The sequence below is a fragment of the Watersipora subatra genome, chromosome 9 (assembly GCF_963576615.1).
Source record: "Watersipora subatra chromosome 9, tzWatSuba1.1, whole genome shotgun sequence".
Lineage (NCBI taxonomy): Eukaryota > Metazoa > Bryozoa > Gymnolaemata > Cheilostomatida > Watersiporidae > Watersipora > Watersipora subatra.
This window is the reverse complement of record NC_088716.1, coordinates 52211416-52233948: the sequence shown is the minus strand read 5'-3', so window position 1 is coordinate 52233948 and position 22533 is coordinate 52211416. Positions and strand designations below refer to the sequence as shown.

The 22533-nt window shown below is 33.5% G+C and overlaps 3 protein-coding genes across 3 annotated transcripts in view; 2 read left to right on the top strand and 1 right to left on the bottom strand.

Moving 5' to 3' along the window:
* LOC137403636 (charged multivesicular body protein 1B2-like) overlaps window positions 1-22533 on the top strand; it is a 233842-nt gene that overhangs the window by 29261 nt on the left and 182048 nt on the right. The gene's annotated exons all lie outside the window — the stretch shown is intronic.
* On the top strand, window positions 12002-21913 carry LOC137405189 (forkhead box protein L2-like). The gene is made up of 7 exons (XM_068091416.1): window positions 12002-12020; window positions 12773-12926; window positions 14317-14515; window positions 15522-15684; window positions 16376-16551; window positions 19750-19955; window positions 21568-21913. The coding sequence occupies exons 1-7, from the start codon at window positions 12002-12004 to the stop codon at window positions 21911-21913; spliced, it is 1263 nt and encodes a 420-aa protein (XP_067947517.1).
* The window catches only part of LOC137405188 (gem-associated protein 5-like), a 30389-nt gene continuing 29456 nt past the window's right edge, over window positions 21601-22533 (bottom strand). The window contains exon 25 of the mRNA XM_068091415.1: window positions 21601-22503. Coding sequence (XP_067947516.1) covers window positions 22333-22503 — 171 coding nt within the window. The 3' untranslated portion in view covers window positions 21601-22332. The remainder of the gene's footprint in view (window positions 22504-22533) is intronic.

The following is a 22533-nucleotide window of genomic DNA, read 5'->3' as shown; positions in this document are numbered from 1 at the left end:
AGGTCTTTTTGCTACAACCCATCAGACAGCAGAGGGCTGTCCGAACTTCCCCACAACTAGCAATGCATACTTTGATATACGTACCAATACATACCAATGATATTGCGCGTGATAAAATCTGCTTTTGAATTTTAATCTTCACGCCACCTCATATTAATTAAATTTTTTAAACATATGGTAAGTCGCAATATACAGTGTAATATTGCATAATATATTGCAGTGTGTATTAGGTAATATTGTAACATATATAAAATATATTGTAGTTGGTAGTAATATGGCTATAAACTAACCTGACCTTTCCTATGAGTTCGCTCACTTGGAGGTTAGGGTATCTATTTGTGACAAATTCAATAAAATACATCAGCCCATGGTGGGTAAGATAGTGTACTTTGAGTACACTGTAATGCTGTAATCGTCTGCAGTAGACAACGATACAGCCATCTATTGACACGCTACAACATGTTTCTAAAGTTTATGTTTTTTAAGTTATTCTTTTTATCAGACACTTTAAAAATAATTAGACTCGTAATTGAGTTTATTTAACTATTCAACAATTCAGGCTGATTGATGCTCATCCATTGCTGACAAGTGCTGACAAGATAAGTTATCTCTGTTCTAGACCTACCAATCATCACATCTCTTTAAATCACACCTTCCAGACTACTCGAGCCAGTACAGTGCAATGCAATATTACCCTACTTCTGACCTCTGACAAATGAGAGGTCAACTTGAAAACAAAAAGTCAACCTGAACATAAAAGGTCAACCTGAACACAAAAGGCCAACCTGAACACAAAAAGTCAACCTGAACACAAAAGGCCAACCTGAACACAAAAGGTCAACTTGAACACAAATGCATAACTAGACTGCATTAGCATACCTTATGGTCAAAGACACCATGTAAAGCGCTACTTAAAATTTGGCAACTTAATGAAAGAGTAAGATCTACTGCAAAAAGCTACTTAGCCTCAGATCTCACCATGTCAATGTGAGGGGGATTTTCTCCAGCAGTGACAGATGTATCTACCTTCATCAAGTGGTCATTGAGACGCTCAGTTGCCCTGAGGTCCAAATACGGTAGAGCTATACCATCGCACAGGAAGACAGCTAGCTGTTCAATATGAGATGAAACGACAGAGACCAAAGTTAGTGAACTGGTTACCTTAGCCTCAGTATCTTCAGTCAGAGATAATTGAGGTAGAGGCTGTCCTGAGTTATGAATGGCAAGTGTGAGAGCTGACCAGAGAGAGCATATGTACAAAAAATAATCTTCGAGAGATTGCAAATGTTTGATGCTGCACTTGGTTAGTCTCTGTATGACATCACTTCCTGAGAAGAATAAGAGGCACTGACTAGTCAGGACTAGCAGAAACACGTCCGTAAAAATTGCTGGTCTCAAGATAAGACTACATAGTATGAACTCAAATATACAAGCAACAACCTATATGCGAAAAGCAGTACACAACAAGCAATGACCAACAGGGTACGAGCTTTGAGCAATGAGATAGGAGGAATAAGCTATCACCAACCAACTAAGAGCAATTAGCAATCAACAATGAGCAATAAGCAATCAACTCTTAGCAATTAGCAATTAACTCTTAGCAATTAGCAATCTACTATGGGCAATAAGCAATCAGCTATGACCAATAAGCAATCAACAATGAGCAATTAGCAATCAACAATGAGCAATAAGCAATCAGCTATGACCAATAAGCAATCAACAATGAGCAATAAGCAATCAACAATGAGCAATAAGCAATCAACTATGACCAATAAGCAATCAACTATGACCAATTAGCATTCAACAATGAGCAATTAGCAATCAACAATGAGCAATAAGCAATCAACTATGACCAATAAGCAATCTACTATGGGCAATCAGCAATCAACAATGAGCGATAAGCAATCAACAATGGGCAATAAGCAATCAACATTGAGCAATAAGCAATCAACTATGAGCAATAAGCAATCAACTATGAGCAGTTAGCAATCAACTATGAGCAATAAGCAACCAACATTGAGCAATAAGCGATCAACATTGAGCAATAAGCAATCAACTATAAGCTATAAGCAATCAACATTGAGCAATAAGCAATCAACAATGAGCGATAAGCAATCAACAATGGGCAATAAGCAATCAACAATGAGCAATAAGCAATCAACTATGAGCAATAAGCAATCAACATTGAGCAATAAGCAATCAACTATGAGCAATAAGCAATCAACAATGAGCGATAAGCAATCAACAATGGGCAATAAGCAATAAACATTGAGCAATAAGCAATCAACTATGAGCAATAAGCAATCAACAATGAGCGATAAGCAATCAACAATGGGCAATAAGCAATGAACATTGTGCAATAAGCAATCAACTATGAGCAATAAGCAATCAACAATGAGCGATAAGCAATCAACAATGGGCAATAAGCAATCAACATTGAGCAATAAGCAATCAACTATAAGCAATAAGCAGTCAACTATGAGCAGTAAGCAATCAACTATGAGCAATAAGCAATCAACATTGAGCACTAAGCAGTCAACAATGAGCGATAAGCAATCAACAATGGGCAATAAGCAATCAACATTGAGCAATAAACAATCAACTATGAGCAATAAGCAATCAACTATGAGCAATTAGCAATCAACAATGAGCAATAAGCAATCAACTATGACGAATAAGCAATCAACTATGACCAATTAGCATTCAACAATGAGCAATTAGCAATCAACAATGAGCAATAAGCAATCAACTATGACCAATAAGCAATCTACTATGGGCAATCAGCAATCAACGATGAGCGATAAGCAATCAACAATGGGCAATAAGCAATCAACATTGAGCAATAAGCAATCAACTATGAGCAATAAGCAATCAACTATATATAAGCAATAAGCAATCAACTATGAGCAATAAGCAGTCAACTATGAGCAATAAGTAATCAACTATTATAAACAATGAGTCATGAAACTTAGCATATTTCAAACAGCTATTATTTTTAACAAGATTATGGGAATGTTATTTAATGAAATGATTGTGCATTACCCTACATTTATGTCACAGTATGTCAAAAAGTTCATCAGATGTTACCATAACCTTTTCATAACCTTGTGACCTTGTCAAAACACCTGTAATAACTCGTCAGTTGCATCAGCACAAGTTCTGTCACAGTCAAAAGTATATAGAAATTATTATGTAGCATCTATTCTGTAAACAAATATTCCCTTTAACAATACAATTATAGTGTTATTAGCTTTAATGAAAATAAATCAGGTCCATTACCTGTTAGGATACTACATCATAACTTTAACCCTCTTAGCAAGTATACTGTATCTACATGCATATATTTGTTATTTACTCGACAAAACAAACCTCACTTGAACATATTCTATCTGATGAAATGTGGGCATAGCGGAGTAACTAAGGCTATGTAGAAAAAGAGAGGCAACAGCAAAAGTTCTGAGGCCGTAATTAGCAAATAAAATGAGGCTGGAGCAGGTCAAAGAAAAAACACTTCAGTCATACCAGGATATATGAAGAGCTAAAGAAGTCTTGCTGGAAGCAAAGGCGTTTCCCCTTCAAAATTCGGATGCATATAGACTAGTTTGGTGAACACATCGACCAACTCTTTACACGCAGGAGTTGTCCCCTCTTCAACATCAACTCTCATGTTGAGAAGTCGCTCACAAACTCCAATCTCGGCCTTCAAAAAGCAATGTTTAGATAGGAAAACAGTTCATAGAGAATGTTATCTCAAGCATAAATAACAAAGATATTTTCATAAAACATGATTATGTCAACAAAAATCTAAAAGATGTGTATAAAATAAGAACTCAATAAAAGTAGTCTGATTGTGCCTCTGTGCGTGAGATTAGCTCAAACTAACCAGAGCTCATTCTATCAGCCAATAAAACTTAAAAGAGATGAAGATAGAGAAAAGAAGATAGTGAATAATATTCACCGATATCGCTTCAACAACTCCAAATATAAAACAGCTCAAATTATAAAAAGTTATTAGTACAAAATTTCAATTTTTTCTCATAAAAATATGGCAATCATTTTCATGCAGTTTGCCAAAGTTTGTATATTTAATAAAAAGGTAACAAATTGATTCATTATCAGATTTTGAAACGTTATCATAATAACGTAACACAGTTTATAACGACCACTACAACAGTAGTAGGCCTTAACTGTTGAGCAGTGTGCAACCATAGACAAGTGACTTATTTAGTAAAGCCTCGTATTCTCATCAGTATAGCAGTTTATAAACTGTTCGTGGTATATAGTAATCAAACATAAGGTTCTGTGATAAAAATAACATTCTCCAAGTGATGTGTTGCCGTGTAATATTTATTTTAATCAGATTATGGATGTGTATAATGGTGTGACAACTCCAATACAATACAACGAATGTAATTGCATAGGTATAGACAACTTAAAATGCTAGTGTTTGAGCCACATTCCTGCAGTTGAGAGCACTTGTCTCAGATAGTCAACAATGCCTGTATTTGATATCACCTCAGACAACTATACTCCAAGCATAGAAGGGCTGTAAATTGAATCACCAGAGTTATATACTGGCAGTTCATGTACTACGTAATATAGTTCTAATATATTATACAATTCTAATTTGTAATATTAACAATAGAATAAAAAATAATAGTAAATAAAATTAATAGTAATAAATTAATATTAAAATGTGCTCTAAGTATCAATTTAATTTATTCTTAAAAATAAAATATATACTTTCAGTTTTTCTTAAGTTATATTGAACTAGTATGCAGTCCTGTGCACCGTGAGAGATCATCGTGTGTAATAACTATGTGTACAATTATTCTTAATTTTACAAGGTAGTGGAGTAGCGCAGTTAGTAGTGTGCTTGGCTACAAAATGAAATATTCCTGTTTGATGCCGAAGCAAGAAATTAGTTTTTCCTGATGCTTTTAGCCTGCCTTTTGACAGGCAAATATACACTGCGTAACTGCAAATAACTGCATAAATTCGTATCTGAACTTCTGTTTAGAGAGTTGTCCTTTCATGACAAATAAGACCAAATTAATCTACAAGTTTATACAAAATGACTTTTTTAAAACAAGGAAAGTAAAACATACTTGAAAAATGAGGGAAAAAGCAAAAAGTGGAAGCCAAAATAAGCTGTATCCGTCTAGAAGCTTTTTCATTTTCACTGCGATCAAGTTTTGTCAATTATAATCTTGAAACACTCTGGCAGTCAGTTCATCTCAAACATCAAAAACAATCGCAAATGATAGCAAAATATAAATACTCTCTGATAAAATCTACTAAAATTCTGTGCAAGTTGATCTATAATTAAACTTCAACACTTATTTCATGTTTTTAGTCCAACGAGTAAGTATTTTGAGTAGGAAGAGTGACATAGTAGAACAGTGCAGGAGTGACACAAAATACTCTAGAAATACATTCCTTTATCTAATTATACTTTACTATATAAATTGTGTTTAATAAAGATGTTTATCTTTCTTATTATTTTGCAATTACCCTTTTGTTACACGTTTTGATCTGACTAAAACCGTTAGCCTGAGAAAACAAACCCTGACAGGGGTCGTGGTAAAAGCAGACCTACAAATTATCAGGTACCTAGTGAAGTTTAATGAAAACCAAATGTATTTAAACTGGTTTTATACAACTAAGTTGTTGGGTTTCTAGAGAAAAATAATGGAGTAGGCTGTCAATAAGGTTGAGCCCAAAAGCCTTCTAATAGCAAACTTTATACAAATATTTTTTACTTTAAAAATTGCTCAAAGTTTTCATTATTAACTTGTAAGCTAAGTGCTTTGCATTCCCTGTTGAGAATGAGTAATTTTCTGGTACAAATATTCTATTTTAGAGTAACTTTTCAAACTTTGAATATGATATTGATCGCTATAAATTCATGCTGTTTCCCAACTATTCAGAATATCAGCTGGGGCACTGACATAGAGTTGTACATCACACAAATAACCTGCTGCATGTAAGAACCTACTCTCTGAAGTATGAACTACGAATCTCACTGCTGACAAGCTATGACAAGTGCTTGTACAACATCTAATCATTTGTTGATGAAGCAATCATTGCACGCAGACGCCTGGCAATGTGATTCTCTCAGCAGATCACGAATAATAAGCTAAACTTGATGAGTTTCACATAAACCAATGATAAACCTTTATAAATTCATGAAAAAGTTTGAGACAGCACGGTGCATCATTTTACACAACTTACAAGACTAGGTCTTTAATACTCTTAAAGGATACTTTAAAATCATTTTATTTAATTTAAATGATAAAAAATTTGAATTATTAGTAAGGTATAGAATAAATGGTATTATAGCGAATAAAGGTATTTTAAACACTATATATCAAACCATTTATTTTATTTTAGTGGCTAATTGTTTCCTTTTCCTTTTTTGTTTTATGATTGTGGTATGGTATAATTTGAAAAACATTTCATATTGAAATGAGGTTATTGCCAATTAAGTTATATATATATATATATATATATATACTAGCTGTGTCACCCGGCATTGCCCGTGTAATAGAAGAGTCTTTGGACAGAAAGTTGATTTGTATTTACCATATAACAACATTTGCCATTATAACTTTCAAACTACATATCATGAGAGAAGTGTTTCGTGTAGTTGAAATAAATTAAGAGAAAAATAACAACAACTGTAAAAGTTTTAAAACTTTGTCAAACAACTGTAACTTTCAAGCTAATAGCCTGGCATATTGCCAATGGAAAATTCCACTAAGCTAGTTAATAAGGCTAGGCTTCCAATGAAGGTAAGCCATGATTTTGAGTCTGTATTGTTGTCCAGCTCAGCTGTTCTAATAATAGCTATAGCTGGAAAACCAACAGATATACAGATATACGACGACAGACGGACTTTGAGAAATATATATATAGATATAAGATATATATAGGCCTATATATATACATGTATATTTATATATATACATGTATATATATATATAAAACAAGTTATAGAGCGACTAAAAATTATCGCACTACAATATTGTTTCATATGATTTACTAGCAAACCACACTTGTCAGGTGCTAAAACCATACTAAGTTAATGCAGTTGTACATATCAGCTACTAACAGTCAAGCCTAATGTTTAAACGAATTATGTGTTATTACACAATAAATGTTTTCTTCTGTGTCTGCAAGCACTGATTAGCTCATTTCTAGTGTTAAGAGTGCCAAGAGAGTTGTTGCAAATTATAATATGCTTTTCAGCCAAGCAAATATTACATTGCTTGCTAGTTGTAGACTATGGCCTTACCTTCCTTATCACTTTCCAGCTTAGATCTTACCTTTCTCCTGCATCTTTCAGGCTTCATGTAAATTGGCTTATATATACACTATAGATATATATATAGTGTATATAGTATATATATAGCACATGTATATGTATATAGTGTGTACGTATACAGTATACTATATATTATATATATATTCTATATATATATATATGTACAAAATAAAGAAATGTCATAGTATGAAGTTGTACCTCCCTGATGACCTTGCATCAAGGCACAATGACAGTCAATTAGTAAAATCTCTCAAGTCAGACAAAGTGAACTTAATGACCTTTCTTTAAAGTACAGTCACCCTTTGCAGTCATAAAGTAAGCAAAAACATGTTTTTCTAAGAATAACATCAGTAATTGACTTGTGTTTACAGTGATTAGGGAGACTTTGGCAATTAGTGTAGACTCGGTATGCACTTATGAATTCCACTTTTGACACAACAGAATTCTCCAACAGCTAATTATAGAATGGTAAAGATTATCTGCCTTCATTATGTAGAGGCTAACCACTTCTATTTAGACATCAAGAGTTCAACCTTTATTTAGGAATGTGGCTGTTTTCAGTTTGTAAAAATACAATCTTTAATAAATATTCTAATTTAAAATTTTGTGTCGGTGAGTTAAAAAACAGAAAAGCTATCAAGATTATATAACAGTAAATTTATTGCTTTGTTTTAAAAAATTACAGAAAACCGTACTATGAAGAGTTCATGAGATATCTATTATTGTAATGCTGACATATTATGTTTTTCCATTTAACTGAGGGTCAGGGTGAGAGAGCCAGCTCATTCGTATCATATATACGTTTATTCTGAAATGAATCTGTCAAACAAACTGCTGTGGAAAGCAAGAGCAACTTTGAGAAGGAGTGGTGTTTTCTCTAAGTATACATCGGCCTAGCAACAAATTTGTTTTCATCTTCAAAATACATTCCAAATATTTAGCACAAAGCCAAAAGCTTGTTTATTAAAAACAAGTTAAAAGCAAAAAGTATTTTATTCAAAAAACATCTGCTTTGTTGTTTCCTCATTATCTTAGCTTGTCTGTGTGTTGACCAATTAATCTGCATAAAAATGTTAACTCTCTCTGCTGTTTCTTTTGTTACATAATATAATTTAATCAGATCTTCCACGCTGATTTAGGTAAGCACAAGCTCTTGGAAACTGTTATCTTAAAATATGAGTGACACGTTTACACTATACTATATGGTGGTCTATCCTAATAGTATAGTGTAATTGTATAATTATAGTCATATTTTGTCGTCATATTCATCTGCATACATTGATAATTTCTAACACAGTATTTGTTTATTTTCTGCTTTAGCGATTAAAATTTATAATCAAACAGCAAACTACAACAAAAACATAAAAATAATGTTATAATTGTAGTTTAGTATACTTATAAAAAAACTAAACTTTAATGTATGAATTTCCTTTAAAAAGTACTTTTATCTTCTAAAGTCATTTGATGACACTAGTAAAACATAAATGTGGAATTGCTAAAACACAATATTACATGCTATTGGTCAGTTTAATGTAACAAATAATTTAAGTGGTTTACTAGAAATTATCACAAGTGCAGTTTCTAGGACTCTTTCCTTACAGGATTTTAGTACCAAGCTTTTGGAGATTATGAAACTGTTCTAGAAATCACATAATGTAAACTATTATTAAAATTGGCAGCCAATTCATAGCAAGATTCCATGCATATCAAATGAACTTCTTAGAAATTAATTAATAAGACATTCTACTTTTAAACTAATATTTTCAAAGACTGACATATTAAACACAACATTACATTTGCAATGACAGATCAAGCAGAGGGGCCCTACCAAAGCATGAAATAGCTGTCACAGCTTATTTTGTGCCATAAAATTCTGTTTTGTCCAATTATAGGTTATTTAGTTGAAATTATTATAACATAATAAATATATATGATTTAAATATTAATAAGTAGTTTTTTAGTGCATAAAATGTCCAATTTACCAAGTTTCTGGTGTTTTTATGATGCTTAATAAATGCAACTAAGCCGTATTATACATTTGACACTAGAATAATCTTTCCAGCTGAAGACCAGTTAACTAGAAATATCGTATGTATAGTTCTTAAAAGCTGACTTGCAACAAAATTTACATTACAGTTATTATATATTAAAAGATTCACTATGTCTTACTCTGCTGTGTTGTAGGCGCAAAGTATGTGGAAATGTGATTACAAGCTCTTAAAAGCTCAAAAACGAACAGTTAATCGCCCCCATCACAAAACCGCCTTAGACTAGAATCTCTTTCCAAAATGGCTCAAATGGGACGTAGCTGTACAAGATGGCTTCTGTTTACACTTTCACGCAACATACTCGTCAAAATATTTTCACAAATATACTTCACGCAACCAATAAAACCATTTCTATTCTATTGTTCTTACGTTTCTATTTCATCGCCATTATAATGCTGTCACTTTCAGTACTGATATCTTATAACCTACTGTGAAAATTCGTTTAATTTTTTAACCTTTGCTTGAAGGAATACATATCATTGTCTGATATTCATGACGAGCCTGTTGGTCACCTGTGATAATCAAAAAACGCTGCAGAAATTATTAGCAAAGTATGGGTCACATGATCAGATTACGACTAGACGATTAGACCAAGCCGAAACAAAACTGTCAAGTAGCGAGCATTTATATTTGATACGGGGGTTTTCGGTAAAATCCAAAGTGTTTGTCATAAACTAGTCTATGAGAAGTTTTATATATTTTTATATTGAGCCTTTTATTGGCCTTTCAATTTACGTGAGAACATCACGTGACAAAACAATAACCAAATGTAATGACTACGTCAGAGAAATAAACTGATTCCTATCTACAGCGGTTTCGTGATGGCTGCGATTAACTGTTCGTTTTTGAGCTTTTAAGAGCTTTAATCACATTTCCACATATTTGGCACCTACCACACAACAGAGTAAGACATGGTGAATCTTTTGATACCAAATAACTGTAATGTGAATTTTGTTGAAAGTCAACCTTTAAGTCTATTAACTCTTTTAGGCTTTAGCTCTCTGCGGTTTCCTTCTTCCCCATTCTCTCCTTTCCCATCCACTTATCTTTGTATCTCCCTGATTTCCAGCTCTTTCTCACAGCTTATGGTTACAAGAAAGAACTGCCATTTTCATTTTCACTTGAACCTACAAATTATCAGTCAATTTTAATTCTATGATCACACTAAAAATTTCCTTCAGCTCTTGCCTGCAGGTGCCACAATTAATTCTATCTAATGTCTTTGGCTGAGCAAAGGCGAATGCTATTCGCAAATTGACCACGGCAGGCTGTCTTACCACGAGAATGCCTAATTATAGACCTCTCCATTCATCACTTCATAATATTTGCTCCTTTTATCAATCTATGGTTGAAATGTTCCTGGAACCTTTGTGTTTCCTGATAAGTAACATTAACATTCCATATACCTTGATGCCTCTTCTCATCTACACTACTTTGAAATCAGTGTGAAATCAGTGTGAGTGCAAAATCTATCCAATTGTAAATTAGGGGTCTGTTGCTTGCTGACACTGGTAATCTACACTTTCGAGCAAAACTTGTGTAGATAAAACAGAAAACAGTTTAACTTATTGTAGCTATGAACCATTTAAAGAAACAGCAATAATCCACATAATGAAATGAATGCTGTTAAACATCAGTAGATCTTCCTTTAGCTACAGGTTGACTTTAAGGATATATATATAAATAGTATATATATACATGTATATATAAATAGTATATATATATAAATAGTATATATATATAAATAGTATATATATATAAATAGTATATATATAAATAGTATATATATATAAATAGTATATATATATAAATAGTATATATATATATATATATATATATATATATATATATATATATACGGTATGTATCATATATATATATATACTCATGCTACAGACACTCATGCTACAGACAGTACTGTTTCAGCTATTTAAGCCTCACCAGTGCAGCTTCGAGTAGGCAAGGGAGATAACTCCAATTGCTATTGAGAGTTTGCTTTTTGCCATGAAATGAATAAGTTGTTTTACAGAGTAAAAAAATCCATACATATAATTATATATATACATACATACATGTATATACTAATTTTACCAATTTTTTCAATGAATTTGCATAAGAGTGAAGTACAAGGAATAGTGGAAAATCATTAAACATAAATGATAATAAAACAATTTTAAAAGTTTCAACAGTCTCCCATTTTTTATCAAAAACAATTTAATGATATTTTACTGTCTTACAAGTGTTTACATTTGTAGAAAAACATTTAAACAGCTTTATTGTTTCAATATTTACCTAAATATCATAATTGCTGAGGAATAAGCTCAAATTACTTGTCTCATGGTAAAAACTTTGCACAAAAAATATCATAATTGCTGAGGAATAAGCTCAACTTACTCGTCTCATGGTAAAAACTTTGCACAAAAAAAGAAAACAAAACTAGTTACTTGATATTCTCGGAAAAAGAAAAGAGACGATTATTTGTGTAGTGCGTGATAGGCTAGGAAAAGCCTTCCCTCGCGCATCACTGTGCATCACTGTAAATGCAGCTTATCAGCCTATGGCATAATGAGATTTTTGGCAGCGCTGTCACAGAAATATTGGCACCACCTATCAGTATACACTTAGCATGGAGGCAATAAAGCCAGGTAAGACATTTGCTCTCTATATTCTTTTTTTTCACAGTTAAATGTTTCACAAATCATTCAACATAGTTCACAACTTGACAAAACAATTTCCTTCCGACTTATACGCCCCAATAGAATTGTTATGTATACACTGTTTGGGTAGTTTTATTAATGTTTTGATTGTTTAGGCTAAGAAGCTCAACACAAAACCTCTTCAAAAACAATTTAGCATTGAAAACGTAGTGGTCAGTTACCCAACTAGGTTTAGTTATTTAAAGTTGTATGTTTGGATGGTACCGCCGCTCACTAAATGCTGCTGATACAGAAAATAATCATGATTGTTTGTTTTGACAATAATATTCGGTGAGTTAATTATCTTTTGTTACATAATTTAAGATCAATAAAACCTTGGAATTGTTATTTAGTTAAGGAGTAAAGTGTTATTTCTTCTATGGTAAGTATGACAGGATCATCATATTATAATTTGGTTGTAATTGGGACAGAATTATTTATTTATGTTTACAATTAATTGATGTTATCCAATCACTCGAGTAGATATTCTTTGATTCTTAGAGTTTTAAGACAATCAGCTTTGGAGGCAGCTGGTGCTAAACATTTCATTTTGATAGCTTTTGAATATACAATATGTAACATTCTTATTAGCACCAATCATTAGTAATTAATAAATGTTATTCAATGAATTGAGGTCGATATTACATGAAGAAGAGCACAATTAAATTAAATTTCATTACAACTTTTTAATATTTCTACAGAACCAGTCACACCCCTTAGTGATACCTGCTCACGAAAACATAAACCCAGAGACAATGGTAAGGTCATCTCTAAACAGAGCAATGACCACCTGCATAAAGTAAAGCCCAGAAGTACTAGCAAAAACTCTGCTGAACAATCGAAGCCACCCTACAGGTACTTCACAATTACTGAAGTTATGGAAACACGGACCTGAAAAATACATCACTGTGAATTATGTTAATAAATTGACCAAAAACGAATTACAAAACAGCTGAGTGCAATATACATTTATGAACACATATTTATTGCAAGATATGATTACATAACATACTGACATCCATAGCTAAAGCATGGCTAATCAGAACTTATCAGAGAGTTGGATACATGTAGTATAGCTTGGTATATTTAGGAATCAAATAAAAACTTCTGTACTCGCACACATTTTAATTGGCGCAAATGAATCTTTTTAGGGGCGCCCTCCTAGGTCCAAACCAAACTCAGAAAGTTCCTAATGTTTCTACTATTTTTCTGTCTTATGGTGACAGGAGTTCATGATTTGCATTTTAAATCACCTCTGAATTAACCGTTGGTGAATAAATTGAGTAAATATTATTTTCACTAACAAGTAGTCAAAATTAAATGGAGCATTACTGAAATAGTTTGAAAGATTTTGAGCTCCACTTATTTTGGCTGTTTTTGTTAACAACACCATTTCACATCGGCAGCTTCTGTAGGGTTGTTGGGCAATCTCAAATTGAGATTTTAGACCAAATAAAGAGTTGCTTTGACTATATGAAAAGTATGATCAATACGGTCCATTTTATTGAGCCATAGAACTTAGTAAAATGATGTACCGTTAGGCACGGGTTAACAGTGCCCACTTAGATTAAACTAGCCTTACTTTCAGAAGTCTATGTTAAGCATTGTTTATATACAGGTTCAGCTAAAAACTATGTGTTTCTCTTTAATACATAACTCATGTATGTTCCTTCCTTAGAAGCAGTTTCTATAATAAGTTGAACAAGGAAAGATACATATACATAACTTTGATTCATGCAGTCGTGATTAAAATCTAGTACAAGCATAATGTGTGTAACACTCATACTTTCTCCTGCTAAAGGTAAAATATATGGTTGAAGTGTGAATAGTAGGTCTAAAAACAATTTTTAAAAATTTTGCAAATTGCCAAGAACCTGACATTTGTAGGTTGTTTATGGAAGCAATATTATTATTACATCATTTGGTTACCTATATGTGGATTTATTATTTAGCTATTATTATCGTTTTATATTGTATATACAACATAAAACCATTTACATTGTATAACTGGTTTATACAATATTGTATTTTGTAGGATATGAACAATTTTTATTTTGTGATACAATTTAAAACAATATATTATCCCAAACTTTTACATGGCAAATATACATATGAATACGTATATGCTATTTAAAAGTTTGGGGTAAACATAAGTTTTATGTACCCCCATTGTTATTGTTATCATGTTGTGTTAGTAAACTGTTGGGATGCGAACATAAGGATGTAGAATGCTGTTTAATTGCAGTTATGTGGCTCTCATAGCAACAGTACTTCAAGAGTCATCAGAGAAGAAATTAACACTGAAAGAGATTTACCAGGCGATCATGAACAAATGGCCTTACTATAAAAAAAACTCCAACAACTGGCAAAACAGCATTCGACATAATCTCAGTCTAAATGACTGCTTTATGAAAGATCCAAAGGAAAATTCTGGTGGCAAAAAGGTGAATGACGACTTACTCATTGTTTTCGTGTTCATGCAAATTATCTTCAACATATATTCTGCAACATATTCTATAGCATATCATATGTTGATATAGGGAAGTGTAAGAAATGGTATATTTATGGAATTGGTGAAGGGTTTTTCTATAGCATAACTTTAGGCAACACTTCATAATTGGTAAAAAATAAAATGAAATCTGCAGTACAGACCCACTTCATTGTGGCACTAGTTTAACAAACAAGACATATTTTTCATCAATATATATAAATCTTAGTGTTTGTTTTTTTGCCTTTTGTTTTTCAGTCTTTTTTTTAAACCCTGTCTCCAGTTATAGCAATTAAAATCTAGCAACGAAAACTCTGTATGGCACTGGATTTGATCTCGGGACCTCCAGATCTAGTGGCAGCAAACTTAACCATTAAACTACCCTGGGCAAGTAGTCATTACTTTGGTTAAGATACCCGTTCTCCCCTCCCGTTTGAAGCACTTGTTTCAGGTTAATATCTACCACTGTTGGCTGTTACTCATAATGATGGTTAAGCTTGCCCAAAAATGGGTATTGTTTTAGTAAAGAATTTAGTAAATGTTTAGCTTTCTAGGTAAAGTACTCAAACTCGTTATGTAATTATTTCAGTGTCCGTGCGACCCCAAGTATTCAGTAGCAGTTGTTAATTATACATAAGCTCAAGTCATCTTCATAATATCTATATATTTAAAGCGATGCACAACAAATATATGATTAGCTTAGTTTAATACAGATCAGGAAGAGGAGACAATTTCAAATATTTGCATTTTCTGAGCATTGCTTCGTGGCTAGCATTTGTCGTTCCCTTACAATCATTCAGATTAGCAACTCATGCTGTGATTAGGTGTGCTTATCTATCTAAAGGGTTTTGTTTACCATAGACTCCTGCTCATAACTATCCACAAAAAATTCAAAAAGAAATTTCTATGGTTTGTTAGCCAGCCTATACGATGGTCTAAGACATATACACTTTAATTAACAGGGCAACCACTGGATGATCTCTCCAAGCTGTTCCTTCTCCGACATGTTTGATAAAGGAAACTTCCAGAGACGTAAAAGAAGAAGAACAAGTTATGATAGAAGCAGAGGATATGGTCATTTGCAACCATTCTCATTGAGACAGCCGCATAGCAGGATCAATGCAGGTTGGTCCACAGGCTACAGCCTCTTACATGTAGCTCAGTTCAACCTCCCCATCATTATGACTGAGTTGACAGAAATAATGATTTTGAAAAGGTTATAAGTCAAAAAGATATTTCTCTGAAGTGTTAATGAATAATCTTTGCTGTTAATGTGGTATACACAATGTTTTAATCTGTCACCAAATTTCATATTCATCAATGTCATGCTGTCATCTGATATTGAGTGTTTGCTCGAGACAGCTTTGATCACTTCTTATACTTATTCAAGAAACTAGTAGCAGGAAGTGTTTTTGGCACGGAGCTTTACATTTTGTACCGATGCTTATGCGATATCTATAATAAATATCTTGTCTACAGGTTAGGTTTACTGCTTCTTTCTTCCTTCATTCAAGATCCACGTGGCAGTTCTTGTCATAATAATATAAAATATTACCAAAAAATAAATTTCAACGAACCAAATTATGATATAGTTGAATATTTGTCAAATAACAAGCTTTGATTACAAGAGGAAACGCCAACAAATCAATATGGATACATCTTTCTAGTATTCTTACCTACTCAGTTTAAATGTTGATCTTATCACCAAAAACCCTTGCAGCCAAAAACATTTGGTTTAAATATTTCAAAACAGACCAATTACACTGCAAAGTACAACACTTGACACTTACATCAAAACTCTCACATTCTTATGCAGGTATATCAGGAACTATTTGTCACTCTGGGCCTTATGGTGCTAGCCCGACTTCGCTTGCTGCTGTACCAATGAACACTACCTACACGCATAACCCTCCTTATTCAGTAATTACGGGAGACTATTGCTCACAGATGCTTAGTTCAGCTGTATCACCTACCTCTTCACACTATCCATCGGTGAGTGTCAGATGTGGCTGCGACAGCTGACTACATGACTCAAAATTTGCCATTTGGCATAGTTTGACAGTCGGTGTTGTCACATCTTATTGAAGTGTGCTTTGTTAAGAGTGAGGTGTTATTGCTACAGCCCATCATAAAGCGGAGGGTTGTCCGACCTTTCTTATAATTAGCAATACATTGGTTTGGGTCCATTAGCATTGTCTCACAAGACAATTGCGCAACATGTAGTTTCATATACAGTGCACCCTCGGGATACAATTTTAATCCATTCCGGGGTTGGCATTGTATGGTGAAAAAATCATAAAAGGAGTATAGAAACCATAGTAATTATAAATTGTAAATGTCCTCTGGTAAAAATCATCAAAATTTTATACAAGTACCGTAAATATTAAAAATTAGTCGCAAAATAATATGTTAGCCTTAGTAACTATAGTTGCCTACAGTAACTTTAGTATATTTGGTTTATTTATTGGTTACTAGTTGATTACCCGACGCTGCCCGGGTAATATAAAAGTCTTTGCACAAAAGTTTTTTTTATTTAACCACTAACAACAGTTGCTGTTCTAACTTACAAACTTCATATGCGAAAAGTGATTTGTGCGGTTTAAATCAATTAAGAAAAAACAACTGTGAAAGTTTTTAAACTTTGTCAAACAACTGTAACTTTCAAACTTCATATCATGAAGAATTTGTTTTGTGCAGGTCAAATAATTTAAGAAACCAAATAAAACAACTGTAAAAGTGAGATAATTAGCAAGCAATGGCTAAATAAAGTCTGTTTTGCTACAATTACAATGAAAAATGATTTGGCAACGATACAATTAATCCGAACTGTTAAAACAAAATAAACATCTTGAATATGTTGAATTAATATTCACAATAATTAGTGCATGGAAGTGTGTATTAAAAATGTTACTGTTGCAGCAGAAGCTATGCATCAAAATTTTAAATGCGATGACACTGGTACCTCTTGATACTGGTACAAACTTAAACATGAGATCTCCGACTGACTTTGTCTGACCGAATGAAGACAAAATGTAGAGGCTATTTTTACTCGAGATAATACAATTGTCAATGTGAAGAAAGTTTAGCCTTTACATATCTGGCAATAAAACTTCATTAAAAATCGGAAATACGATTGTAATGGCATATTTGAAATTAAAACAACAAATTTTAAAATTGAAATTTCAAAAAATCGGTGATTTCAGCAAAAAAAATTAACTTTTAAAAGGTTTCAAAAAATAATAATTGCAAAAGATAACATTAATTAATTTAAATTATCTAAAATATTTAGTTCCAAAACTCCGTCTGGTTTTTGAGAGCCAGTCTCTTAGACATTTCGTACAGATGATTCCGTGATGTTAAAAAATCCTCATGGGAGTGGTTCTAGGCAAGGCCGATCTTACTGGTAGTAACAGATAAAAACACAGGTGTAATATGCTCATCTACGGAGTTTGTTACCCATCATATTCATGTATGATTATGTAATATATTCTGAAGTAGAAACTAAATAAATGTAATTATATAAATCTTAAATCTGTATAAATCTCAGTGTCTATTCGTCTGTCTGTTTGTCCAGTTATAGCAACAGAGTTTTAGGAATAAAAGATCAACTGTGCACTGGATTTGAACTCGGAGCACCAGTTCGGCAGACAGGCATTTATCAAATACAATGTCCTTTTGGCTACACTATGGAACAAATTATGCACACACTTATTACATATATCTTTTATGGCTTGACGCTTACCACTTCAGCTTGTGGAAGGTGTGAAGCCATACCAGAAGAAAAGCATGTGACCATATGTGAAGAAAAATGCTTAAACTATTGCAAGACTATTACAATCAATATAGAGGTGTAGTAGGCGCTTCAGCCAATACAGTATGAATTACACAGAAATAAATACAGTACGCAGAAATAGACAAACACCTTAATTTAAACGTTAGAATGGTAAATGTTGTATATGTTGATTAAAAGTAAATTTCCTGTACAAAGCCTTTTTTATTACCCGTGCAACGTCGGACATTCGCCTAGGAGTAGTATAAAATTTACATGTAGTTAATAATACAACTATGCTTGAATTAAATACAAAATCAATTAAAAATATGGGTTGCCATAAGCAAACATCATGTTTGAAAATCGAGAGGCCACATTGAAAAACTAGAAAATGGGGCTGAAATCGCAAAAAAAACCTAAATTGAAATATTTGATTACTGGGGACTATTTCATATTATTGCTATAGCGACATACAAATACAAGTGGTTTATTTCAATCCATTTAACATCACACAACTAAACAGTAATGAATTTCTTCGATCAATCGCATAATCATTTAGCAAGACTGACAAGGATTCATAAAAACACATGAACATAAAAACATTGGACCTTCTAAGCATATGATTACAAAGAAACTTGACCATTTTTACATCATTTATCCCAGACTTTCAAAATAACAACTCTGGAGCTCACAGCGCATTCTGGTGAGCTACATAAATGGACCTAATGTACATTAACCTGCATGAGTGATAGCAGCGGTAAAAAAAATAAAAACTGCTAGAAGTTTGTCTGAAGCTATTTAAGTAAGTAATATATTTCTTTGCATTGATAATCATCCTGAAATTGATGTTTCTCTTTTCATGACAAAAGAAAAAAAATGAAAAAGCTGAAATCATGAGTTATTGAGTAAGTTGAACATACATGTACGTGTTTTAAAAGTTGGTATTATTTAAACAAATGGTAAGTCGCAATATACAGTGTAGTACTGCCATATATTGCATAATATTGTAACACATATAATATAATGTAGTTGGTAGTAATATGGCTATAAACTAACCAGACATTTCCTATGAGTTCACTCACTTGGATATTAGGGTATCCATTTGTGACAAATTCAGTAAAATACATCGGCTGATGGTGAGTTAGATAGTGTACTTTGAGTACACTGTAATGCTATAATCATTTGCAGTAGACATTAATACAGCCATCTATTGACAGGCTACAACATGTTTTTTCTAAAATAGCGTAAATCATATCCTGCTTTTCGAGTTATTCTTTTTATCAGACACTATAAAAATACTTAGACTTGTAATTGAGTTTATTCATCTATTCAACAATTCAGGCTGATTGATGCTCATTCATTGCTGATAAGTGCTGACAAGTGCTGACAAGTGCTGACAAGATAAGTTATCTCTGTTCTAGGGCTACCAATCATCACATCTCTTTAAATCCCACCTTCCAGACTACTCGAGCCAGTACAGTACAATGCAATATTGGGCTGCCTCTGACCTTGCTCTGCCCTCGACAGCAAACATTGAATCACTAGGAACTGCCAGTGAATATCTCCCACCACCTCAATCAGAAACCTTTTTTATCCATCCTGGATTTTCAACAGCCAGTGCATACACGTAATGTATAATTATGAGTGAATGACTGCAGGTGAAAGTTTGCTTGTGTTATATATTTTTATTCCTAGGAATTTGCCTACTTTCTACATGGGCAACTATAGCTGAAGTCTTACGTCCAGTTGACCAACAATTGCATGCAATAGTTAGAAAGTAAAATAATAAACCCACTAGCGAAAAAATCAGAGTAATATAAGGATCATGCAGTGTCATAGGTCGGTGTGACTTGAGAAAGCAAGTGCTTGAACTTTTATTTCAGCCTTATAGCCCAGTTTCCTATCATGAATGCAACTGCAGCGCTATGACGTACCCTAGGACACTTATGTCTTCGCGTCATCTAACTTTCGCGTTTTCGCGGTGTCATCCTCTCGCGAAAATATAATAAGCGAAACTAAACTATCATAATGAACGAGCGAAAACGCGAAGTTAAATAGCTTTGTTCATTGATATCCACAATAAAATCGTCATATTAGAAATGCAGGCAATTTTCGTCTGTGGTTGGGATCAATGGGAAATTTCTGGTAAACTCATTATAGCTTATACACCGACTGAGCGGCATGGCAAAGCAAATTAAGATTATATCAGTTTAGTCATTGAGTTTGTAACTGATGAAGATGAAAGTCTGGTAGGTGAAGTCATAAAATTGAAGAATAGTTATTGTAGTGATGAATTTTATTACCAACGAAAAACAATATCAACCCTCATCAGGTCCAACCACATTATCTCTTTCACTGCCGGCCTAATGTACAAATTTGCTACCGGCCTAGTGCCAGCCATTTTACCGAAATTGCCGATATTGCTTCATGATATGTATGTAGTATTTTTTCAAGTTCTACTTTAATTATCTGTATAATCACGAAAATCTAAATTGGCTATTATGTCATCAACGACTAATTACCTGTTTTATGACTCGCGCGGGGTAGTTAATGAACTCACAGAAAAATGTTCGTTTTTAGATTAGAAATTCTCAAACAAAAGTTTAAAATTGCTTCGTTGCTTTAGGCTGATTTTATAGAGAAATCTTGGGACAACACAGTCAATTTCATAAAACTCTTAAAGATCGTGGGTTATGTGGTCAACAAATAATAAAACCAGGTTACCACGCAATTGCTGAGAAAATCCAAAAACGCGTTTATGGCAGTGGCCCCTAGAAAACGCATAAATGCGTTTATGGCAGCGTAAGGGTTATACAGTTTTGGTTGTGAAGTTGGTGGTTTCCTATCTATTTTCTTCTTCTTGGGATTCGAGTGTGAAAGTCACGGAGGGAGGGACCTAGACGTCATTGATAGTCTAAGAAACAAATGGCAGCAAGTGATCAAATTGAATTGTCGATCTCACCCACACATTTCAACCTGTGGTTTACAAATACGAACTAGTCCCAAATTGAATTTTTTTCTTATTAGCGAACTGGACCTGAGGAATGTAATCTGTTTTTTTCACTGCATTTATTTTCACATCACTATATTTTCGCACTCATCAGAGCCGCGAAATTAAGTTGCAGCAAATTTTTACGCTGTGTGCTACTCACGAAACTGAATACTAGCGAAATATAAGTGTCCTAGGGTAACTACTACTAAAGCATGCTAGTCAACAGAAATGTATCCTTGGTTTGTAGCAGGGAAGCATACGGTGAAGAATGCAAGTCTGAGTGGCAAACTGAAACTTCAAGCGAGATCAACCCGGTGGAAACACCCCAACAGATAATAAACCTTCAGAATGTGTATCAACCAATAGCTGTTCAGAATGCCAGCAGTTGGGAGGATCCAACCACGAATGAAAAAATATTACAGGCGAGTGGAGAAATTCCAGTTAAACCTCTCCCGGTGATGACCGATCTGCGAAACAAATTTGACAACCTTGAACTTCTTTATGAAGCTAGCACTCCCTACAATATACACCTGAGCACCTCATCTATGCTACCAGTCAACCAGACAGAGACGACAACTCTGATCAACTTGTGACTGTAGCGATGAGTCAATCGAGGTCTTACTCTTTTATTAGAATATTCTAGAAAACTTGTTGATACAGAAAAAAACAACATAAAAACAAAACTCACTTTATTTTAGTAAATGTCCTAATCAGTAATGTTACATAGCTATACCATAGTACCAAATATACCAAAATATAATCTTATAATATATAGAAGAGTGTTTAGCGTTTATATTTTTATTGTTAGGCCAACTTATACTATAAACGGATTCCCAAAGGTACAGCCAGCTATAAAAGTTACAGTAATGACCTGTACTATTTCATACCAGCAGCCCTGTCTGTCTGCTAGTATTCAAGAAGTATGCATAAAAGGCACAAAATGCATAGAATATTTTTACAGTAAGCTTTTCAACCATGGACTTTAGCGAGTACATGGGAGCCGTCTTACCATTCACTGAGTAGAGCCCCAATCACTACAATTGGCATGTAACTGCACCCACTCTCTGATAAGGTGTCTACAAGTTGATGAGTCGGTCAGGTGGTTATGACTCGTGTGGTGACACATCAAGGTAAACAACTGTCTCAGTGTGTCTAACAGCAGCATGAGCACACACTTCGCCGTCTGTAAAAGAGTTATCATATATAATATACA